This window comes from Eleginops maclovinus, chromosome 24 (genome assembly GCF_036324505.1).
Source record: "Eleginops maclovinus isolate JMC-PN-2008 ecotype Puerto Natales chromosome 24, JC_Emac_rtc_rv5, whole genome shotgun sequence".
NCBI classification, from domain to species: Eukaryota; Metazoa; Chordata; class Actinopteri; order Perciformes; family Eleginopidae; genus Eleginops; species Eleginops maclovinus.
The window spans coordinates 5,011,069-5,031,504 of NC_086372.1; the positions used below are offsets into that span (position 1 = coordinate 5,011,069).

Sequence of the window (20,436 nt, forward strand, 5' to 3'; positions counted from 1 at the left end):
AAACTTGTTTTTTTTGCGATGTAGTTTGACAGGTCAGAGCTTTTCCCACGTTTTTCATTTCCCAACAGGTTGACACCTGCACTAAGATGAAAGGCTTTACCCTTTCATTTAGATCTGTCAGTCAGTAACAATAGTTTCCAAACGCTAAAGTGTTTGATTTTCAAAGTGCATCCAAGAGAAGTTTTCAGAGTCACATTGCTGATAGAAAAGGCAACAATGCTGTTTTTTTTCTCAGTGGACCATGATGCAATGCAGCCAAAAGACGAGTTGCACTTTGTTACACGAGGAAACCGGGTGGATTTATAAAAAGGTGCGATTGAGTTGTTTTGATAAAGGACGTCATGACTGCTCAACTCGTCATCGGCTGCTCAAATCAGGTGTTTTCTGACATACTGAGAGACAGGTGAACCTGATGCAATGGCTAAATAAATAAGGCAAATAAAGAACTGATTGACAACAAGGGTAACATGTTAAGAGAGAAAAGCCAGAAAGAGAAGCGGTCGCTTAAGGACAACAACTGAAACATGAGAGCAGCTAAATCCGTTCTGTCTCACATAAATACATTCATTTTACCTAACTAATGATATATATTGATTAATTGCCCAAGAAACACCATCTACAGGACTGAAATATGCTCTTCACCTTAGACATTATGATATCCTGTACATACTGTGATCCATCCAGTCCGTATGCCAGCTCTCTATGGAAGCTGTCATTTGCGGTAAGGATCAAAACTCAGATGGTCAACGGATCGCCCGGAAAATTTTGCCGTCTAATGTCAAGGACAAACTGTGGGCAACATCAATCCACATTCATGAGACTGAAGGGTGACGGGGGACGTCTGCGAGGTGCTCTTCTCTGTTTGAGTGGCAAGGATCACTGACAGGTCAAGGAGAGGGAAGGGTAAAAATATCAATGCGGAAATACCTCTGTCAAAAAAACTGTGGGGACAGACCGAGGAAAAAAGGCTCAAGGGTAACACACAGAAAGGGGTTGCCAAACACCAAACAATCATCCTGGTTAAGTATGTAGTAATAAGTAATAAGTGTTGATTTACGTACATTGGTCTGAGTGAAAGGACACCTTCAAATGTTGTTGAAATGCATGAGTTTTGTGTGTTAGGTGAGGCTGAAGGATGGGGGTTTGACTTTGAAACTTGTAATGGGTGTGGCTTTCTCAATTCGCCACGCCCTCGCACTCCCACACGCGTTGGGGTTCCTTGCAGGTCGCCGGCCTACAGGAACATCATGGGTTTCAGTCACGTGACTTGTGTTGTCCTGCCGCCATCTTTAGGACCGTGCAGAGCGCCTTCTAATGGTTTGAGTGGGAAATGGCTAGCCAAACTCATCTCTCCGCGGAGGAGAAGCAGCGTTACGTGACAAAAACAAGTATTTTAGGATTGGATCCATATGTTCTGCCAAATGGCATACTCACCCCGCTTTTGTCCGCTGAATATTTGCACAAACGTTTGTTTCGGCGACATTTTCATTTACCTGGTACACAACCCGTCGCCTTACAGCAGGGAGTCTCTGACGGCGTTCAAAAGCACTGAGTCGTACCTTTATTTTCGATCAGGATGGGAACACGACCTGCGGATTTATCATGTGAAGATTAAGAAAATGTTCGTAATCATAGGAAAGGTAAGATAAGTGTTTGCGTACTATGGTCTTATTACTATGCTATTACGTTGCCTGGTGCTTTTAACTGACCTAGCCAGCCAGGCTAAGTCAAAGCTAGAAGCTAGGCTAATAATTAACATTTGCCAATGGTATCATTAACCGGTCTTATCTGTTAATGTAAACATAGTAATGTGTATTTTAAATATACCAGCCCCTGTAATATTTTACCAGTATTTGGCGGGTGCTAATTTCCACCCATGCTAGCTAGGCTACCTAACGTCAGTTCAAGTCAACTCACCCGAAATAAAAATGCTCATTGCACAGCCTGGAGTGTTCAGTTGGCGTCCATTGATCCCTTTTAATTGCAGCTATCCATTTCTGTCTCCTTTCGGTGTTCTTGGGAATGTTATAAAATGTGTGTCCCATCTTTATTTGACTTGCTGTTATTGCAGCCCACAGCACAGCAGATAGATGGCATTGCTTACGTTAGCGTAGTGAACGGTCCTCAAGATGGCGCTGCGATTCATGTGTGACGTCACATGAAACCCATGAATACCTGAAAAGTATGTCTGCTGGTGTAGAGCTATGTGAAGGGGCGGGGCTAAAATATTGAGTGCAGGGCAAAGTGTCACCAACGAAACAGGTCTTTGTTGAGTGCAAGGATACCTCACAAAAACGGTTCATGAGTTATGCAAGGGGGTGGGGGCTTAATATGCTTGAGCCTACAAGTCCTCTCCAGACAAAACAATGAAAAGGCAGATCAGCTCTAAGGTGTGCTAATTAGGATAACGAGGTCCAGGTGTGGTGAGGGGGAATGAGGAGACGCACCACAGGTGAGGGTGTAATGACTGGACAGTTAGTTATTAGACAGGGTAACGAAAAAAGGCATACTCCCGGTGAGCAATGGGGAGGTGTCCGGTGCCTTGCTCAAGGGCACCACAGCAGGGCCCAGGAGGTGAACTGGGACCTCTCAAAGTAGCAGTCCACTTTCCGTATTTCAAGTCTGTTTGGGGACTTGAACCAGCGACCCTACTATTCCCAGTCCAAGCCCCTACTGACTGAGACACTGCTGGCCAACATCAACACATCACCCTTGAAACCAAACGAGTCATCTCAACTGTAAAACAAATAAACGAAAGATAGCGCGTCAGAACTGTCTGTTTAAGACGTCCAGTGGCTTGATGGAAACAAAGGAAGGAAGATGGGCAGCTTTTTACGCTGCTTTCTTTGATGTGTCATTTTAATTGTTAGCTTTCTGGGTTACACCAACATCTTCATTTAACATTTCCGAATCCCAATTCCTTTCTCTAACACAAAAACAAGGTTTCTTTCCTGCACGTTTTGCTAATTGAACTTCATCTACTGTATGACCTAGAAGCAGTTTTAAAATTGCTGTAACATTATGAGGATATTACAGCTTAGGGATGTTTTAAGGCTAGTTTTTGTGTCTCATCCTATTACAGGTTTTTGTGGTAGTTGCTGCCTGCTGATTCAAACACAGACTCAGCTAGGCTCTACCAAATTGTGATTTTCTGTCTAGAGTCAGCTGCCAAAATGGCTGCAAGCAGTGAATACCAGCGCTCTACATTTCCCCTAGTGCATCTCAATGAAACATTTTCATTTGACTATCCATGCCTGGTAAGCCCTAGCAAATGTCAAACTACCAGTTTGTGAAGCTGGCACACATGAATATGTTTGACCATTTGCAGGTGTCCATACTTCCTTACTGGCACTGTAGCAAAATCATGAGGTGCAGAATCATCCAATATGAATGTTAATTCTAGGAGGCTACACTCAAATGCCAAACCTAGACAAGGTTATAACATCACACTACTTCCCTTTTCTCCTGAGAGATTAACATTAATTACTCACACAACTCCAAGAGGTCACTTGTAAGGCAGACGGAGAATGTTAATTTACCAGGGTGAGGAAAGATTCTACATATTCCGCACATAAAACCAGAAGGATCTGCGTGGAGAGAAGAGTTGACCAAATGCCCTAAGGATAGCAAAGCTCTAACCTCTCCGGAGTTTCTGCCTGTTTGAGCATCAAGTTTCTGAGCGCCAAGCAGCAGGTGATTGACCCGCATTGACTGGTAGAGGCTACTTATTTTGTGGAGGAGACTGCTGGAGATCATGATTTTAGACTGGAAGAAAAAGCTTTCCCGACTTGTCCTCGCCTTCACATGTCAACGCCAGAGAGCTAGCTCGTCCTGAAGAGCTCCATCGCCTCGGCGGTCCCTTTACAGCCTTTATGTATCTGTTCGCTACCCCGAGGCGACAGGGATTGTCTGTGCTTAAACACAGAGGAAGAGAGTAGTCTTCGCCGTCTCTGATCCTCCCTCCCCCCCCTGTATCTGTCTGTCTCCATGTGGTGACTGCCACTGTTTGTCCGAATCATCAGAGGCGAGTTGTCCCTCTGTGAAGCATTAAACGGCACACTTCTAGCCCCCAACTTGGGGATCTGCTGAATGTCTACAGGTCTGTGAATTGAAGGAGTGCCCATGGTCACACACTCCTTCCATACATACACACCCATATATACTGTACCATCGCTATTTTTTTTGGAAAGTTAATTGACCAGTCTGTAATGATTTGGTACCACAAACAATCGTTGCGAACATGTTAGCCAGCTTGCATTTTTTACTTCCTTTGAGGGCTAGCTGGGTGTGGGACAACCCTACCCTGTTGAAATTCACACACTACAGCGTACGGCATGGCAGTGTACTAAAGGAAACACAGCAATACACTCTCTTCCCACTGCTGCATTCATTGTGAGACACTTTTGTAATATTTCTCTGATTTCAAACCTCAACTGGCTGTATTTTGGGTGATGTAATCATCAGTGGCAGTTCCATCTTGCAGCAGGGGAGAGAAAGGTCACATGTGTCATGTTCAGAGGCACGCTGCCACAGGTTGCAGGTGGATGTGTAATCCTGCTCAACATTTGATTTGGCTTCAGCCGGGCAGCAGTGACGTCCCCTCATCGCTCTCATGAAAGTCACCGAGTCAATGTGGGCCGAGCTGCTGACTGAGGCTGATAGATACTTCAGAGGCGAGGAGGATACCCCCCACCGCTGAGGGGTTATGATGTGGGGAGAGGGAATAAATGATGGCCATATCAAAGGGAGGCCTGGCTTCTGCGCAGCTCTCTGCCTGCCACGTCCTCCGGACTCCTCTCCTCTTCAGTCCTGCTGCAGGCCGCCGTCACTCACACCACGATGGGGAACATCCAGGATTTTATTCGTGTAGATTCGATATGACCTTGATATCGCAGGCAATCCCATTTCAACTTTGGAAGCATCTATTTCCAGCCTTTTTATCATTATCTCAATTGAAATGCAGATTGTTGAGGGGAAAGGATGAATTCCGCAGATTGTGTGAATTGCATATGCATTAAGATTTACATCTTCTCTATGAAAAGCAAAACATGGGAAACACATTTGAGGCGGGGCTTAAGGAAGACGGGCCCATGTTCATTCGATGATACACCTGTGTGTTAGAACTTCTGTCCTTTACAGACAAACAGCAGTATTGATTGTTTGTTCAAACTACCTGTAATCATTATTTTCCTGTACGATGACCTCTTGTGGTCGCGCTGATGACGACGCGGTGTCACAGGAGGAAGCAGCAGGCGCTATTAAGCTGCCACAAGACTGCTGGAGACGACACCTTAATTCTGTGTTGGTTGTCAGGGACTAGACTGTAAGAAACAATAGATTTTCTGTCTGCTCCGTGTCTGTGATTGGGGTTAAAAGCACTAACAATGCTTTGTTTTAAACATAGACCCTGCAGAGGCACACAGTTTGAACAAACAAATGCCCAAGCCCAGTTTTGTGGCAGTTCATCAATGTAGGGCTTAGAGATGGTCGGGTAAAAATGAAAGCAATTTCACCACATCATTACTATTATTATTTGCAACATTTAATAGAACACAGATAAATGATAACACAATTTGGAGACCTATATCCAGAGGTGGACGAGGCACTGTGAGACGGGCTTTTCTGAATAATATATATCAAAATATTGGATTATAATGAATGGTTCATTCCTTTTTCCGCCACTTGTAAAGGTCGAGCTAACTTTAATGACACTTTTTACTGCCCGGTTTGTCAATCCATGATAGTGCATCATAATTCCTTTTGTAGTTTTGGACGTTATAAATGATAATAGTGATCTAAATAAATGTAGACGAGTAAAACAGACGTATAAATGGCAACACTACCTTTAAAATCGTGCTTAGTACTCAAGTAAATGTACTTTTTATAAGCTCTGGAGACAATTTTGTCCTGGTTTCACCATGGCATATTAACCAACACTGAACTCTTCTGTTTATCTTCATGGGTGTGTGCTGTTGCTCTCAGGGCTACTGGGAGGAAGGGGAGACTCTCCCTCCCATGCTCCATGCTTCATGCCAGAGCTGCCACAACACAGCGGCTGGTTAGAGGTGATGGAGAGAATGCGGCAATCTATTGGCTGCAGGCGGAGTAAATTTCAGGATGTGTAGTCCAATGGCAAGCTTGAGAGGGAGGGGGGGAGAGATAGAGAGAAAGATAAATAGAGAGAGAAGGGAAGAGATGGAGAAAGAGGGGGAAAAGTGAGAAAGAGAAATAGATAGGGGGGTGAGAGAAACAGAGAGGCAAGGGGGGAGAGAGTGAGAGAGACAGAATGAGGGGAGAGAGTGAGAGAGACAGAGGGAGGAGGGGGGGAGTGAGACCTGGTTTCTCTAACACTAATCTTGTCCTCGCAACACACTCGGTCTATGAGAGCAATTAGATTCAGCTGCGTTTCCACAGCCTCTGCAATGACTCATTGAAACATCTTCTGTGCTGATAAAGCCGCATCCCCCCCCTCTCTCTCCACACACACACACACACACACACACACACACACGCACACACACACATACACACGGGCGCAGACAGGAGGCATAGCTGCGCTGCCTTCAGCACGTCGGGACTTCTTACTTTGGATTTGCGGAGCAGGAGGCTGGACTGTACAGTGTTTTTTAGCCGTGTGTTTGGACTCGAGTCGGGACTGACGGAAGAGGGGGAGCCGGTGGAGACCCGGGCTGAGGTGAGTGCTGCCAAAGGGGGGAGAGATGTTGAGCTTTCTCTCCAGCAGGAATACACTGGCTGGATCTGTGTGCGTTTTCAGGCGCTGCTCCTTTCCATGTCCGGACGCGCGCCAGTGTCATGAAAAGGAGCATAGGGAATATATCCACCTGACATGGATGTCATGCGTTTTAACTTTTCAGGAAATACTAGAAATAATGTGGAGTTTTTCTGTCTGGAGAGGATGATTCTTGCACACTTGTAAATGTTGATGGTGATGACGCGTTTTATGAAGAGTGTAAATCAGTGCAGACTCGGTGCCAAAGCAACAGCTCGGTTAACTTTGTGCTGCAGGAGAGGCGGTGCTGCTGCTGCTGCTGCTGCTGGTGCTGCTGGTGGTGTTGTGGCGACACAAAGAGCCCCCCCCCCCCCCCCCCCCCCCCCCTTTACATGGTAAAGCATTGAAACCGGTTTCCCACCTGCGTTTCCAACTCTTTTTCTGCAGAGGATCTCTGCGCGCATCGCTATCCAAGCAGCCACAAGATGGGGGTGTAGATATCTGGAAGTGTGGGTTTTTGAGGGAAAGGAAGAAAAAAAAGGGGGGGGGGGGGTGAATGAGGTTTATGCCATGCATGATTTTTTTTACAGCCACACTGCTGCTAATGCTGTGATTTGCAGCCGGTGCTCACACTGGGTGGCATGCAGACGGCAGGGCTCGGTCTGTGTTCTGCAGCTCCACACGGGATGACCTTGTGTGTGTTGTCATGCACAGACATGCTCTGAGATTAAATCATGTCCACAGTGAGTTTAAGCCCATGGGGATGGAAGAATAAAAGTACTATAGTGGAAAATATAAGATTGGAAAGATTAATTCTGCCGTTTGCTCAGGTTTCCAGTGCTTTTGTACCAGGGGTGATCATTAATTTATCTCTAATGCATATATATTTCTATAAACTGTGACATCTTCCTCCAGTGCAGTTTATCGTTGACTTGTTCTGAAGCTGATGCTGCATTCCTTCGCCATCTTAAGCAGAAATGCTCTTCCAGGTGTATGATTCACACCAAAATGACATTTCAACATTATGCTAATTCTCCGTGTGACAGTGACTGAGCGAGCCCAGCTTCACATGTTAATGTAAGAAAACATTTGTCCATGTACCACAATCAATCATTTCCCCCTCAACCGGATTTGGCTTCTGTCTACTCTCAACAAACTGCTCAGTTCATCCAGGATGAGAGTTGTGTCATTTAAAGATGAAAGTCAAACATCCACAATCACTCCTTAATCTCCTCTGACATGTTCACAAATTGTATCGAGGATTCCTGGAACATGTCAGAGGAAAAGTGCAGGAAATTGGTTTTATTCTTCTGTCAGTACAATCTAGACTGTTTTACCTTCAATCTTTTTTATTTTCTGTGACCAGTCTTTCTATCTGAAAATGCACAAATTGAAATAATGTAAGGTAAAACTGACAAACTGGAGATAAACCAACATATTGCAGATTCATTGCATCACAAATAGTAATAATGCTCCTGTTTGATCACTTGCATATTGTTGTTATTTCCACTGCAGGCCTTTGTTATAGCTGATCTCTGCTCATGTGACTGACAGAAACAACAGGCATTTTGGAAGCTGCAGCACGATCTGCTATTAATATAAATTATTGTGTGATCTAATGGAGCTCTGAGGGAGAATTAGCGCACAGTTGGACGTCCTGTTGTATGTCAATCCCACTCACACGTATTCCTCTGTTCTCATGTAAAATAATAGATCTGTTTAATATTGAACCATGCGTGCTGTATTTGGAACAGTGAAGAGAGTATAGCTACGGGAGAGGATCAGGGTCAACAGTATGTTTTACTAAATGATTTGCATTGTTCATGCGAGTCCTCACTGCAGACCTGTGTTTGCTTGGATGCTAAAAGCAACACCTCTTCCTGGAGGGTTAAGTAATTATGTTGGGGTTGCGCACATTTTTCTGCAGATTTAAAGAGCCTTTGTTTATTACACTCTTGCTCCCTTGTCCTTTTTTTTTTTTGTGTTGCACTGTGGTTAAACCTCAGGAGCACTACTAGCATCGGGCCTCTTGAGTGCAAACATGGAGCAAGCATGTCACATTACTGGAACATTTACACAGAATAGCACTTAGCCAAAGCAGTGTGGGGAGTGTTAACCACAGCATTCACACACTTAACTATGATTGGGCTGTCATTTCATTCTGTGGCCACTTTAATGGCTCAAGACGAAGTTATTTATTTCTCAAGGGATGTGGGTTTGGAAAAATGGCGTGTACCAATCAGATGGTCGGGGGTGCATTGCCCTACATTTCATGCATTTTACATGTCCTTTGGCAAGATACCTAATCCCAATTTGCCAGATCAGTTGCTTTTCTTCGGAAATTATTGGTTGTGGATTCGAGTCCATATTGGAACACAAAACAGTGCGGTCTGGTAGCTAGAGAGGTGCCAGCTCACATCCTGTCCAATTTGTAAGCTACATCATAAAGCTGGTAAAGAAAATTCTAAAAGAAAAGCATAAAATGTGAAGTTCCATAACTACCACCACACCCTGCGTCTATGCACTTCCTACACCTTCCATTGTCCAAAGAGAAGCTGTAGGCCTATGTTGGCGAGTGAAGCAACCTTGTAAAATATAAATGATAAAAGCACATGCATTTATAACATGCTCTCAAATCTTCCAGCACCTCAAAAGGCTTTTACAATACATGCAAACATTTACCCATTCACACACGCGTCCATACCCTGCTCATCATTCAATCTAATGCTCATTCACTCGCACTCAAAACACAATGGCGCGGCCTTCGGGAGCAATTCAGGGTTCAGTTTTTTATCCAAGGACACTTCCACATGTGCTCTGGAGTAGACGGGATCCTGATTGGTGGGTGACCCGCTGACCCACATCCCCATGAGGTACAGATAATGGACGGATAGACTGATGTTTCTGAAGTATGCTTGAAAAAAACATGGTTATTGTTATTTGTGTAAAGGCCAAGTATTTGTATCTGTTCAGAGCAATCATTAAGAGAGGCATCCAAGGATTCCGGCATGCATTTTCAGGAACGCTGTCCTTGAAGACGGTCATTGTTGACAAGAAAAGGAACAAAAGCGGTTGTGTAAAGACTAGGGTTGTCACGTTTCTTGAATTTCAATTTGAACTTTTTTTGCCATTGTGGGAATGGATTCTTGATTGATAAGGTTCAACAGATGGTTAGTTTTACAACCAAACAACAACAACAACAACAACAACAACAAAAGGGCAGCGGCAGACGACTGTAAATCTGCCCAAATACACTGCATCAACTGTCCGAAAAGATTGTATGTGGGGGATGGATACTATAGTGGAGAAAGTGTGTTATTGGTTAAGGAGCTTTACATTGATTCCTTTTTATGCTATGTCTTCACTTCACCGGGACAGATATCTGACAGATTTGAACTTTTCCAAAGTGAAGCCTGATTATTTACTGTATTCATTTGTATGTCAACACCAGAGCTAAAAAGGCGTTTTATTCATGCTGCTCAACACGTCTGGCGCAATTGAATGTGTCATTTAATAGCCTCGATCTACAGTATACTCTGCAAAGTGACAAAGTGGCAGTGATTTGCAGTAGGTCTTATTAAATCTGCCCCCTGTCACAGCATACTGCATATAAAGAAGTATATATGTACATAAAGTAGGTAAATGCAGGAATTGTAAGCTGATGTGGTCGTGTGTGTCTGTGACATTTCATAGTTAGGTAGACAGGAAGCCTCTGACAGGATCATTTCATAATGATTGAAATGCAAATGACAGAGAGCGCCTTCATTGCTATTCATAGGATTTATCTCCTATAATCATTAAGAGTGAGAACAATGTTCGAAATCTCCTGTGTGCCTCCTCCAAGGAGAGCTACCTCTGCATCCTGAGCCTCTTGAAGGACAGGTTGTCATAAAACAGCACGTTGTTACACATACAGTACACGGGGTCCATTTATCACAGAAACATTTACAAGCCTACTGTGTCACCTCAGTGAACAATGAGCAACAATTTTGCAAGGTGTCGCCACATTCACTGCTTTTACAGTTCCTGCGCTGCCATGTGCAAACACACATCCTGATATTCCTCATATAGTGGCAAATTGCATCATTATATAACTGCTCTTGTAGGCAAACAGCCAATGATGAACAGCCTGTGGTTGTACTAACACCAAACAAATGATGTCTTCAAGGCAATTTGTCTATTGTTGCTAGGATATCTATATGCAGTGATATCTGGATAATTGAAAATATAGTTTCATTTAAAAACTGTGGCCATAAATGGGGCTGTTTAATGAATACATAAGCACATACTGTGTCTTTGTTAACACTTGTGGTGCCAATGAGCTCAGAGTTAAGGAAAGATGTTCCTTATTAATATGCAAATGTGTGTAATGTAATGAGATCATGGAGGAGAAGCTGAGGGTTGAATATGAAGATGAATTATGTGCTATGCATGGGTTCCTGTGTTCGGTAACCCATGGCCATAATAGCAGTTAGTTGGACTCAGTGAGTGTCCTATAGTCCGATGATAGAGTGCCTTTTGAATTTAGGAAACCTGTGTTTTATGCAAATGAAGGATACATCTGGTATTATTCTACTATTTCCCCACTGTCAACAAATCCAATGACAAGACCAAAACAAACAATGTATTTTTTCGTCTCCAATTCTTTAACTTTCAGCTCCAAACCCATGTCGTTATTATACAATATCAAATGCAGGACTTGAATGCTTAAAGGACTCCTCCATGTTTTTCCTCCATCATTATATTCCTGGAAGTGATACTGGATTACACATTGGTCAAAATGGTCAACTCTCTCTGAGCCTTGAAGGGGCTCTACATGCTCCAGGTCCACTATGCAATTACTTTGTGCTAATTAAATTGATTGTCAAGTCTTTCTGTTTATGTCCCCTGTAGACCACTGAAGCGCGTTGTAAACTGAAACGCTTTAGGCATTAACAAAAGGGTCTTTGTTTCTTAAGTATATACAGGACTGTGCTTACATGCTGCAATACACTAATGAATTAATTGTGTGCATAATGTATCCGACTGCAAATCGTTGGTGGAGAACCTCAGGGATCAGTCGTAGGTCCCTTACTAATTTGACCCCAGCACTATTGTTACATTAAAAAAAAATGCAATGTCATTTTCTACAAAGCTCTCGAGATGATGCACGCTTTCAATATCTATATGTCAATATAGATCATTGGGAGGGTTCATTAACTTTAGCTATTGCCCCTGAATAACCTCTCAAATGTGCGTGTCCATGGAAATATCAAACTGTTGATGTGTGACTTTCCACTGTGATGTGGTGGTTGATTCGGATTCTACAAATCATCAGCCCGGTTTTTGTGTGAGTGTAAACATCAGCCAAAGGATGGATTTCTGTATGATGACCAGCTCCAACAGTAAAAGCCTCAGTGAAAGTCGAGCCATCTGTAGTCAAACATGTTCAAGAAGCCACATGTCAAAAAATGCTATAATGGTTGTTAAGGTGGATAAGATGTGTGTATGGAGCGATCATCCAAAGTTGCCCTGTGCTGCTTTTGTTAGAATTGAGAGTGCAGCCGGCCTCTGAAGACGGCTAAAAGGACATTTTCCTGGGAGAGAAATGAGCCATGATAGCAGTAGCAGACGTTTACGTTTAACTAGCTTCCTCCACAAATATTTTTAAGGGCTTGTTAGTGCAGTGTTGAAAAAACACAATCTCTTTTCTTTGCGACATTGTGAGCCGAAACAATGAGACCTTTTTGCCTCAGTTTTTTTTGCCACTTGTCAGCAGGTGTCATGGATTGTTACCATGGCAACACAGCAGCTAACTCTGACACTAGCCTCAGGGTAGAGCAGCAAAAACTATTGAGGTTAGGAGGCTCGGTTCAACCAATTAACAAAAAACATTCTAGGTAACCTGCGGGGTGATTACATTCAACATTTCCCACATTTTATTGTTGGCGAGACAGTTTGTAAATTCTTTTAATTATACCGTTTTCCCGCGTGCATTTATATGTACTGATGTTTTCGGACCATGCTGAGGCTTAAGTTTATTATCGTTAACAGACAGAGATTGATCAGGAAAGCACAGTCTACTGCGCGTGTCCAAAAGTTGAAACGGTTACTGGGACGTTGGGGAGGGAAAGGCATTCCCACTACGCATGAAGCCCTGAGGGGCAACACAACACAAGATGTTCATATTGTTAATATCCCTTCTGTTTCATCATCATTTGTATATCAACTTAACTGGCATCCATGCACCTGCACATGATGATCAGTGCCCGTCTGTTTTGGCGTCTTTCCACTGCACCCTGACACACAGTAACACTTTTTTTCTGCTTCTTTCGATGATAATCTCTGCCGGCTCCATCTCATGCTGCCACCTGTGTTAATGTGGGTTCTCAGCGGTGTCTGAACAGCCATTTTCCTGTTCGAGCTAATGTGTTCGCAGGCAGGCAGGCCTACATGACAGATCCCTGCAGCTGCAGTCAGTAACCACTTAAATCCTTTCTGTTCTCTATTACTAATCCAAGCTGGAGAACTGTTGAGTTTGCTTTGCAAAGATTGGCATGTACTTTGACTCAATTAGCAGAATTGCGCTCATTTATTCATGCTGCTTTTTCATTTATATTTGATATCAGAAAGGAGTCCGTGCTGGTCAGCATGATATTCAATAATTGATTCGACCTGACTTTGAGTAGCATCCTGTTTAATTAATCCATATATTTTGATTGGAGCAGTAAGGTGTGAGACTTTCTTCCACCAAACCACTTAAAATGTAAAAAGATTTATACTACAGACGTGGGGGCGGCGGAATGAGTCCAGAGCTCCATCAGGAAATGTATTTAATGGATGGTTTGCCATCTAGTTTTCACCAATAGACCATGAGACAGCCCAAGGCCACAGAGCGAATTTCCAAAACTCCCTCACAGAGAAAAAAATAAATAACAGTCATCAAATTATTTTAACCAATCTAGAACTCAGCAGGCCTCCACTTATGAATTAATTTCTCTGAAACCCACCAGATGATGTTTCAGTTACAAGTTAATTTAGAGAATTAAGATAGAATTCACTTTTACGGCTTTTAACTCGCAATGCCACGATAAGCTAGCGTTTAAAAAATGCTGAAACTGATATGGCTCCTCTGTTATTGTAAATAGACAAAGTGATTTACATAATTAGTGATGATGCCATATCCTTTTTTTGTGTTTTTCAGGATATCCTATCAAGCTGGAGCCGGGGTAACCAAAGAGCGTCGTAGGCCCTCTCCTGATCCGGACAGCCGATCTCCATGCAGGCTCTCAGGATGGGGAGCTCCAAAGCTGCTTTGTTTGGCTGCGGCTCCTTTGCTCAGCTCGCAGCCTGAGGAGCAGCAGGAATTCATCTTGGTGGAGGGGAAGGGGGGGCACTGAGGACCCGCCGGTGGACCTTAACCACGACCTGCCAGGCTCAGGCTCAGCACCGCAGGAGCATGTCAACGCCAGGAGGCCCTTCATGGATGTGTTGCTCCAAGGCCAGCTTCCTGCTGTGGATGGGGCTGGTGTCCATCTGTGGGGCCGCCGTTCAGGCCCAGCAGCACCCCGTGGTCACTACAAATTACGGGAAATTGCGGGGAGTGAAGGTTACATTACCCAATGAAATCCTGGGACCAGTGGAACAGTATTTGGGGATCCCGTACGCGCTGGCCCCAACAGGGGAGCGCAGGTTCCAGCCGCCGGAGCCTCCCATGTCCTGGCCGGGCATCAGGAATGCTACCCAGTTTGCTCCGGTTTGTCCTCAGTTCTTAGAGGACCGCTTTTTGCTCAATGATATGCTCCCAGTGTGGTTCACCGCCAACTTGGATACAGTGGTGACCTACGTGCAGGAGCAGAGCGAGGACTGCCTCTACATGAACATCTACGTCCCTACGGAAGACGGTAAGTCAACGGAGTCTGCTTTTACCTCTTCCTGTCTGTCTCTGTGTGGCTTCCTGTTGTATTTCATACTTGCTTTTGCCTAGCCTCCCTTTCCCTCACAGGAAATTGTACATCTTAAAATAATATGGTTGTCTTGAAAATGTTTGTTTTAGTACCCACTATGTTCCATCTATGTTTCTTCTATTGGGTTGATTTTGCCGGTCCAGTCTGGCTTAAACTTGTTTGACTTTATGCAAATAGGTCCGGGCAAGTTTTTGAGAATGTATTAGTTCTTAGTAAACATGGAGCACGATCATTCCATAGAAACACCGTCTGGCTCCTGGGGCTCTCCGGGCCAACTATAAGGAAGATTCATTTCTAGGTCTGCTGTGTTTTCCATAGCAGATGGGCACTTACAGAGTCACAAGGACCAGGGGGGGTCAACAGTTTTGCCCCTCAGTCTGCCAGTTGATCCAGCCCTTCTGCTACACCCTTAAACACTGATTGCACTTTTTGATTGGTTAAATATTTGAAAGTATTCACGGTGTTTGGCTGAAAATGCTTGATTAGCATCTTCTGTTTTGAGGAATTGTATTCCTCGCTATATTATAACTTGTTCTTTGTATATAATCTCCAGTATTTTGGAAGATTGCGCAACTTGACCCAATTCAGTGATTAAAGTGGAGACATTTTAAAAGGTAAGTCGTATTTCAGGGCTCGAAACACTGTGTATTATGGCCAGTGCTAAAAAAAACAGAAAAGGTCTAAATTGAGTCAGACCGTGCCCTTTTAAATTAAAAGTCATCAGAATCGTGTTTTGGGAGAAAAGTGACACCCCTAGTCATAACCCCTTGAGATTAAAATAATGCTGAAATTAAACTTGTTTCCCTGTGCACTAATTACATGGGAGCCCTTCAGATAAATCCCTGATTCTGCCTGTGGTGTAATCACTGGGCTGTCAGTAGGAGAGGACATGCAGAGCGCCGGCACAGCGCTCGCTCCGGGCTGCTTTGTACTAACTCTGATGAGAGGGCTGTTAAACAAAAGTGATGGAGGATAGAACTCAAAAGAAGCACAGCATGCTTCTGTATCGCTATCAGCTGAAGGCTCCTCCATAATGGCTTGTTTTCTGCACTCACCTGTTCCAGAGAGTACTTGTGACTTGGAGTGGGTGTGGGGAGCACTTTACCCACCCACGCCCTGCAGCAGTTGCACCGAACAAGACTTTATGTGTGTCATGTGAAAAAGCACAATGTTGAACACCACCTGGGGGGGGAGAGAGTGTCAGGCTGTTTTAGGACAGTGTGAGGACAGTGGGACACATTAAAGCGCGTGTCTGGCTGATATCTTTGACAGCTCCGTGCTAAATTTAGTCAGAGCTCTCGAGAGGGGTAGATTAAAAAGTGTAGGAGAGGGATAATCTCACAGTCCTGTGTCGGTGCACATAGTGGCTTTTCTCCAATGATTCAGTACCTCCAAAAAAAAGAAAATGTATTGTACTCGAGTAGGGACTGCGCATTAATCAGCAAACAGCAGTCCTTTATGTGCAATACAAATTGTACTTCATTTTTCTTCTACAGTGACCAACTAGTAACAAGGAAATAGGGCCTGTACTGCCATCAATCAGCCTGATTTTACCTCATGGTGCGTTCAGGTGTGCGTCCCACCATCTACTTGCGTTGCTTTATTGTTTGGGTTTTTTTCCCTCTTGTCCAAACTCTGATTTGTCCAATATCAGTGTGGGTACTGCACATGCTTTTATTTTGAAAACGGGATTTGCGAAGTAGTCCTCAAGAGAACAGGGTGTCATTTTTAATCTACAAGATATGAACATATTCTCTGAATCGGTCAATATTGCAGAGTCTCTTTAGGGTCTAAATTAACTGGAGGGTAGATACGGTCAAACTCCACACTCCCCCCCCCCCCCCCCCCCAGATGCTCTGCTGTATTCCGGTCTCCATATTTCTCCGTAGATGTATTGCTACAAAACGCTCTCCGAATTTGGTAGTATTTGGAGTCCCTTCTTGTTTCCTGTCCTGAAGGCTCTCTTTTTTTGAGTGCCTACATGCCTCTTGAGATCCGGGACTTACTGTTTGTGGACAACAGGTTGATGTATTCTAGTGTCTAGGTGTCAGGATTCCCTAGTTTGAAGCCCTTGGATGTGATGTCTCTTGACTTCCCTTGTTGGTGGCAGATGTCCGCCAGTTAAGGGCTTTTTATATTGTACCAGGCTGTGCTAGGACCTGCCAAGAGGGAGAAGGTTGGCACATATTTAATACCCATCTAAAATACGACCCTGTCTGATTTATTGCTTTTGTCCAAAATGTCTCAATTTCCCAAATATACTGCACTATAACTTCATCCATTTACCCAACAGGGTTTTGAAAGGTTTCATCAGAGCAGGCATTGTGAAACACTACATTAGTCCAGCCAGCGCCGTGTCTCTGAGCGATGTTTAATGGATTCTTTAAAGCAATGGGAGGCAAGTGTGTGAGCGGCTTCAGACTGACGTATACCCCAGCCAAAGTAACACAAAATGTGACCAAACAGCACTGTGCAGATGCAGATACTGTGCATTGTTTCCTTAGTTTAAGTGTGAGGAACATTGAAGCAAAGGGCTCTAATAAGTGTGTGTACAATGTGAGCTCAGCGGGGAGCGACACATCTATCCCAGTTAGAGCTCCCCGCGCTGCCCATCATCTTTATATCCCCCGAGTTGGCCTTTTCAGAAATCCAGTGTAATGTCAAAATATCCTGGCAGCCGAGGATCAGGGATGGATTTATAGTTTTTACTGCACCTCAAGTGGGATGACAGATTAAGCGACGCCTATTCTTTGTCATCCGGTTTGAAGCTGAAAGGAGGAATCCACCAGTGTCTGCACTGACGCTCTGCTCGGAGGAGTGTGCTGTCCCAGCCCTTTACATTTACTGATGAATTTGTGTGTGTGTGTGTGTGTGTGTGTGTGTGTGTGTGTGTGTGTGTGTGTGTGTGTGTGTGTGTGTGTGTGTGTGTGTGTGTGTGTGTGTGTGTGTGTGTGTGTGTGTGTGTGTGTGTGTGTGTGTGTGTGTGTGTGTGTGTGTGTGTGTGTGTGTGTGACACAGTGAGCTGGCTTTATCACCCTCTGCAGTGGCTGCAGGCTAACTGGAGTTGGTATACAGCTGTAGTGAGGACATGTTTTAGTTAGGGGTGTGGGGGGGGGGGACAATACCAAATCCTGGTGTATATTTGTAATTGTCGGCAGCCCCCACATTAGCTGTGTTTTACTGCTCAACACTCGGCTCTAATGTAAAACCAGCGCAGTGTTAAGCCGCATTTCCCCTCACATCCTACAGCTTAATGTTGCAGCAGCAGCCGCCGTGATTTATTCCAAGAACCCAAAATTCATTTTTCAGCTTCCTGTGCAGCGTCGGAGCGAGCTGGTAAATTAAAACACTCTTTGCAGCACTTTACAGGGCAGAGATAAAACGAGGTAAGCCGAGGTAAACAGAGAGCGGAAACGGCTCCAGGACTACATTTTCTGAGCCACTGCAGCTCAGTTTTATTTACTTGCATCTTGATGCCAAACACATCAAGTGATTATGTAATTCGCAGGGTGTAAAGTCAGCACTTCCACTCTATGTGTGCGAGCCCGCAGCCCGAAGTCTGAGCACGACTCACACTCTGCCTGCAGTAGTGTCAGATCCACATCCTTTTGGATTTTGTTTTTAATGAAAGCATTTGACATCCTCCATAAGGATTTATTGTACTATGGAACATGTTCAGCTGTGGGTTTGTCTCATTTGAAAACAATGCAGTATCACTTCCCTTCAAATGGTTTGGTTTATCGATCATTAATTTACCTTGCTTTTGAGTGTGTGTCGTCACGGTTGAATAGTTATTGTGAGTGGCTTTTAATACATGTTTTAAATGGAATTTAATGGAGCGAACCCACTGACCCTCTGATTGGTAGCCGACCATTTCCCCCCTGAGCCAAGGCTGCTTGGTGTGTGTGTGTGTGTGTGTGTGTGTGTGTGTGTGTGTGTGTGTGTGTGTGTGTGTGTGTGTGTGTGTGTGTGTGTGTGTGTGTGTGTGTGTGTGTGTGTGTGTGTGTGTGTGTGTGTGTGTGTGTGTGTGTGTGTGTGTGTGTGTGTGTGTGTGTGTGCAGCCTGAGCAGATGTGGACGTTCACGCTCGGCCTAGTTACCCCGACATGGCACTAGTCTGTGTTTGTGCAGCTTGCCCTCAGTGAGCAGCTATATTGTGCAAACACACCAACCGCCGCCACATCATGCGGCTGTTGGGACCCATTCTCCACCATTTGTTGATCAGTGAATGCTACAGCACACATGGAGGTGGGGGCGCAACGATGCTACATCCAGTACAGCTCAAGGACAGTTGGGCGGCATGGCTAATGAGCGCCATATTAATTGTTTTGGGTTCTAGCAGAAAGCCTCATTTATATCATGTCCGCTTCATTTCATCACAGTGAAGCAGCGGTTAGAATAACAAGGCTGCGTTGTAGCTCCCAAGGTGAAAGCGGTTTACGCAACCCTTCCATCGTCTTGCTAACACAGCATATATTTAAAGACATAAACACAACACTGCGAGAAACCTTGGGTCTGTGCTGGATTAGGGTGAACAAAAAGTATATTTAAAGGATATATTCAAGGTTTCTTTCAGTTGAACAGACAATTCAGACAATTCACCTCCGTCTCGGCTGTTGGTAAATACAGATGATGTCAGGGCAAGGCTAACTTAGCTTAGCACTTTTAGTTCAATTAAAATAGATCATATATTTCCTAAAGCCTACATCCCTAGGAGAGGTTATGATTTAGTTTAGCAGCCAGGGAGCATGTGCTTATAAAAGGCCATTCTCGAAATGATTATCAACATTTAAGTAAGGAATACAGGCCCTGCGAAACTGTCTGCAGATCAACCTTTTGGTGTTTTTTGGTCGAGAAAAGCTTCTTTTTGACTTCTTTTGAAATGTTTCCCCTATTCTTCTCTTCTCCTCAACATTAGGGGCCAACTCAAACACTCATGGCGCAGATTTCCACAGTAAAGATGGTGGCTCTTATGAAGGTATTTTTCTTTTCTCCCCCTTTTTTTTGACTAAAGGAAACTAAATCCTTGTGCATGACAGCACCTGCAGACCCATCTTCCTCCCCCGCTCGTTTTTTTTTAACTCACCCTGAAGTGCTCATAAGTGCGCTACTCATTTTTTAAACTACCTCTTTTCTTTTTGGAGTCATGTAAACCTGGGGTGAGATGGGCCCCTCTAAACAGGAAGAGGGCTCAATTCAAATGCAATTTCGGTCTGCATGACATTTTTTAAAACTTGTCAAAGGTCCCTGTCCTCCCTTCGACATTTCCCTTTTCCTTCTTGCATTGCTCTGTGAAGCATGAGCACTAACCCTTGTTGTTTTGACAGTGGAAAATGTGTCCATCGAAAGAAAAAAGTGCCACATCTGGTTTCCTTTTTTCTATTAACACCTCGCTCCTCTGCATGATAACACACTCGGCTCCCTGTGCTGGCTAATCTGTGGGGACTGGCAGATGACTGCAGGTGGAAAAGACATCGGAGACGTTTCAGTTAAAGGCCACCGTTTGTCTTCCGGGGAGAGACATGCAAGCGCTGACATTTCTGAGTAACATGGGCAGTTGTTCAGTTTTCACGGATGTTGCTCTAGCTAAACATGTTTGACATAATCCTCAGCAATCATTTCTCTACAGTTAGCGTTAGCCAGCTAGCTCTGTGTGCTGAGGGTAGAGCCTCTAAAGGGGCCCTATTATGCTTGGGTTTTTCCCCCCTGGGATTTTCGTGCAAGTAAATGGTCTGCAAAGGCTAGAATCCCTGTGTTCCCT

At 44.2% G+C, this 20,436-nt stretch overlaps 1 protein-coding gene across 2 annotated transcripts in view; it reads left to right on the forward strand.

Moving 5' to 3' along the window:
- Positions 1-1,530: 1,530 nt before the first annotated feature.
- The window catches only part of nlgn4xa (neuroligin 4 X-linked a), a 57,463-nt gene continuing 38,557 nt past the window's right edge, over positions 1,531-20,436 (forward strand). Inside the window, exons 1-3 of one of the 2 annotated variants that reach the window (XM_063877404.1) lie at positions 1,531-1,640; positions 6,604-6,694; positions 13,914-14,613. In XM_063877404.1, coding sequence (XP_063733474.1) covers positions 14,169-14,613 — 445 coding nt within the window. In that variant the 5' untranslated portion in view covers positions 1,531-1,640; positions 6,604-6,694; positions 13,914-14,168. Of the gene's footprint in view, positions 1,641-6,366; positions 6,695-13,913; positions 14,614-20,436 lie in introns of those variants that run through there. The other variant, XM_063877403.1, reaches the window with a different exon arrangement.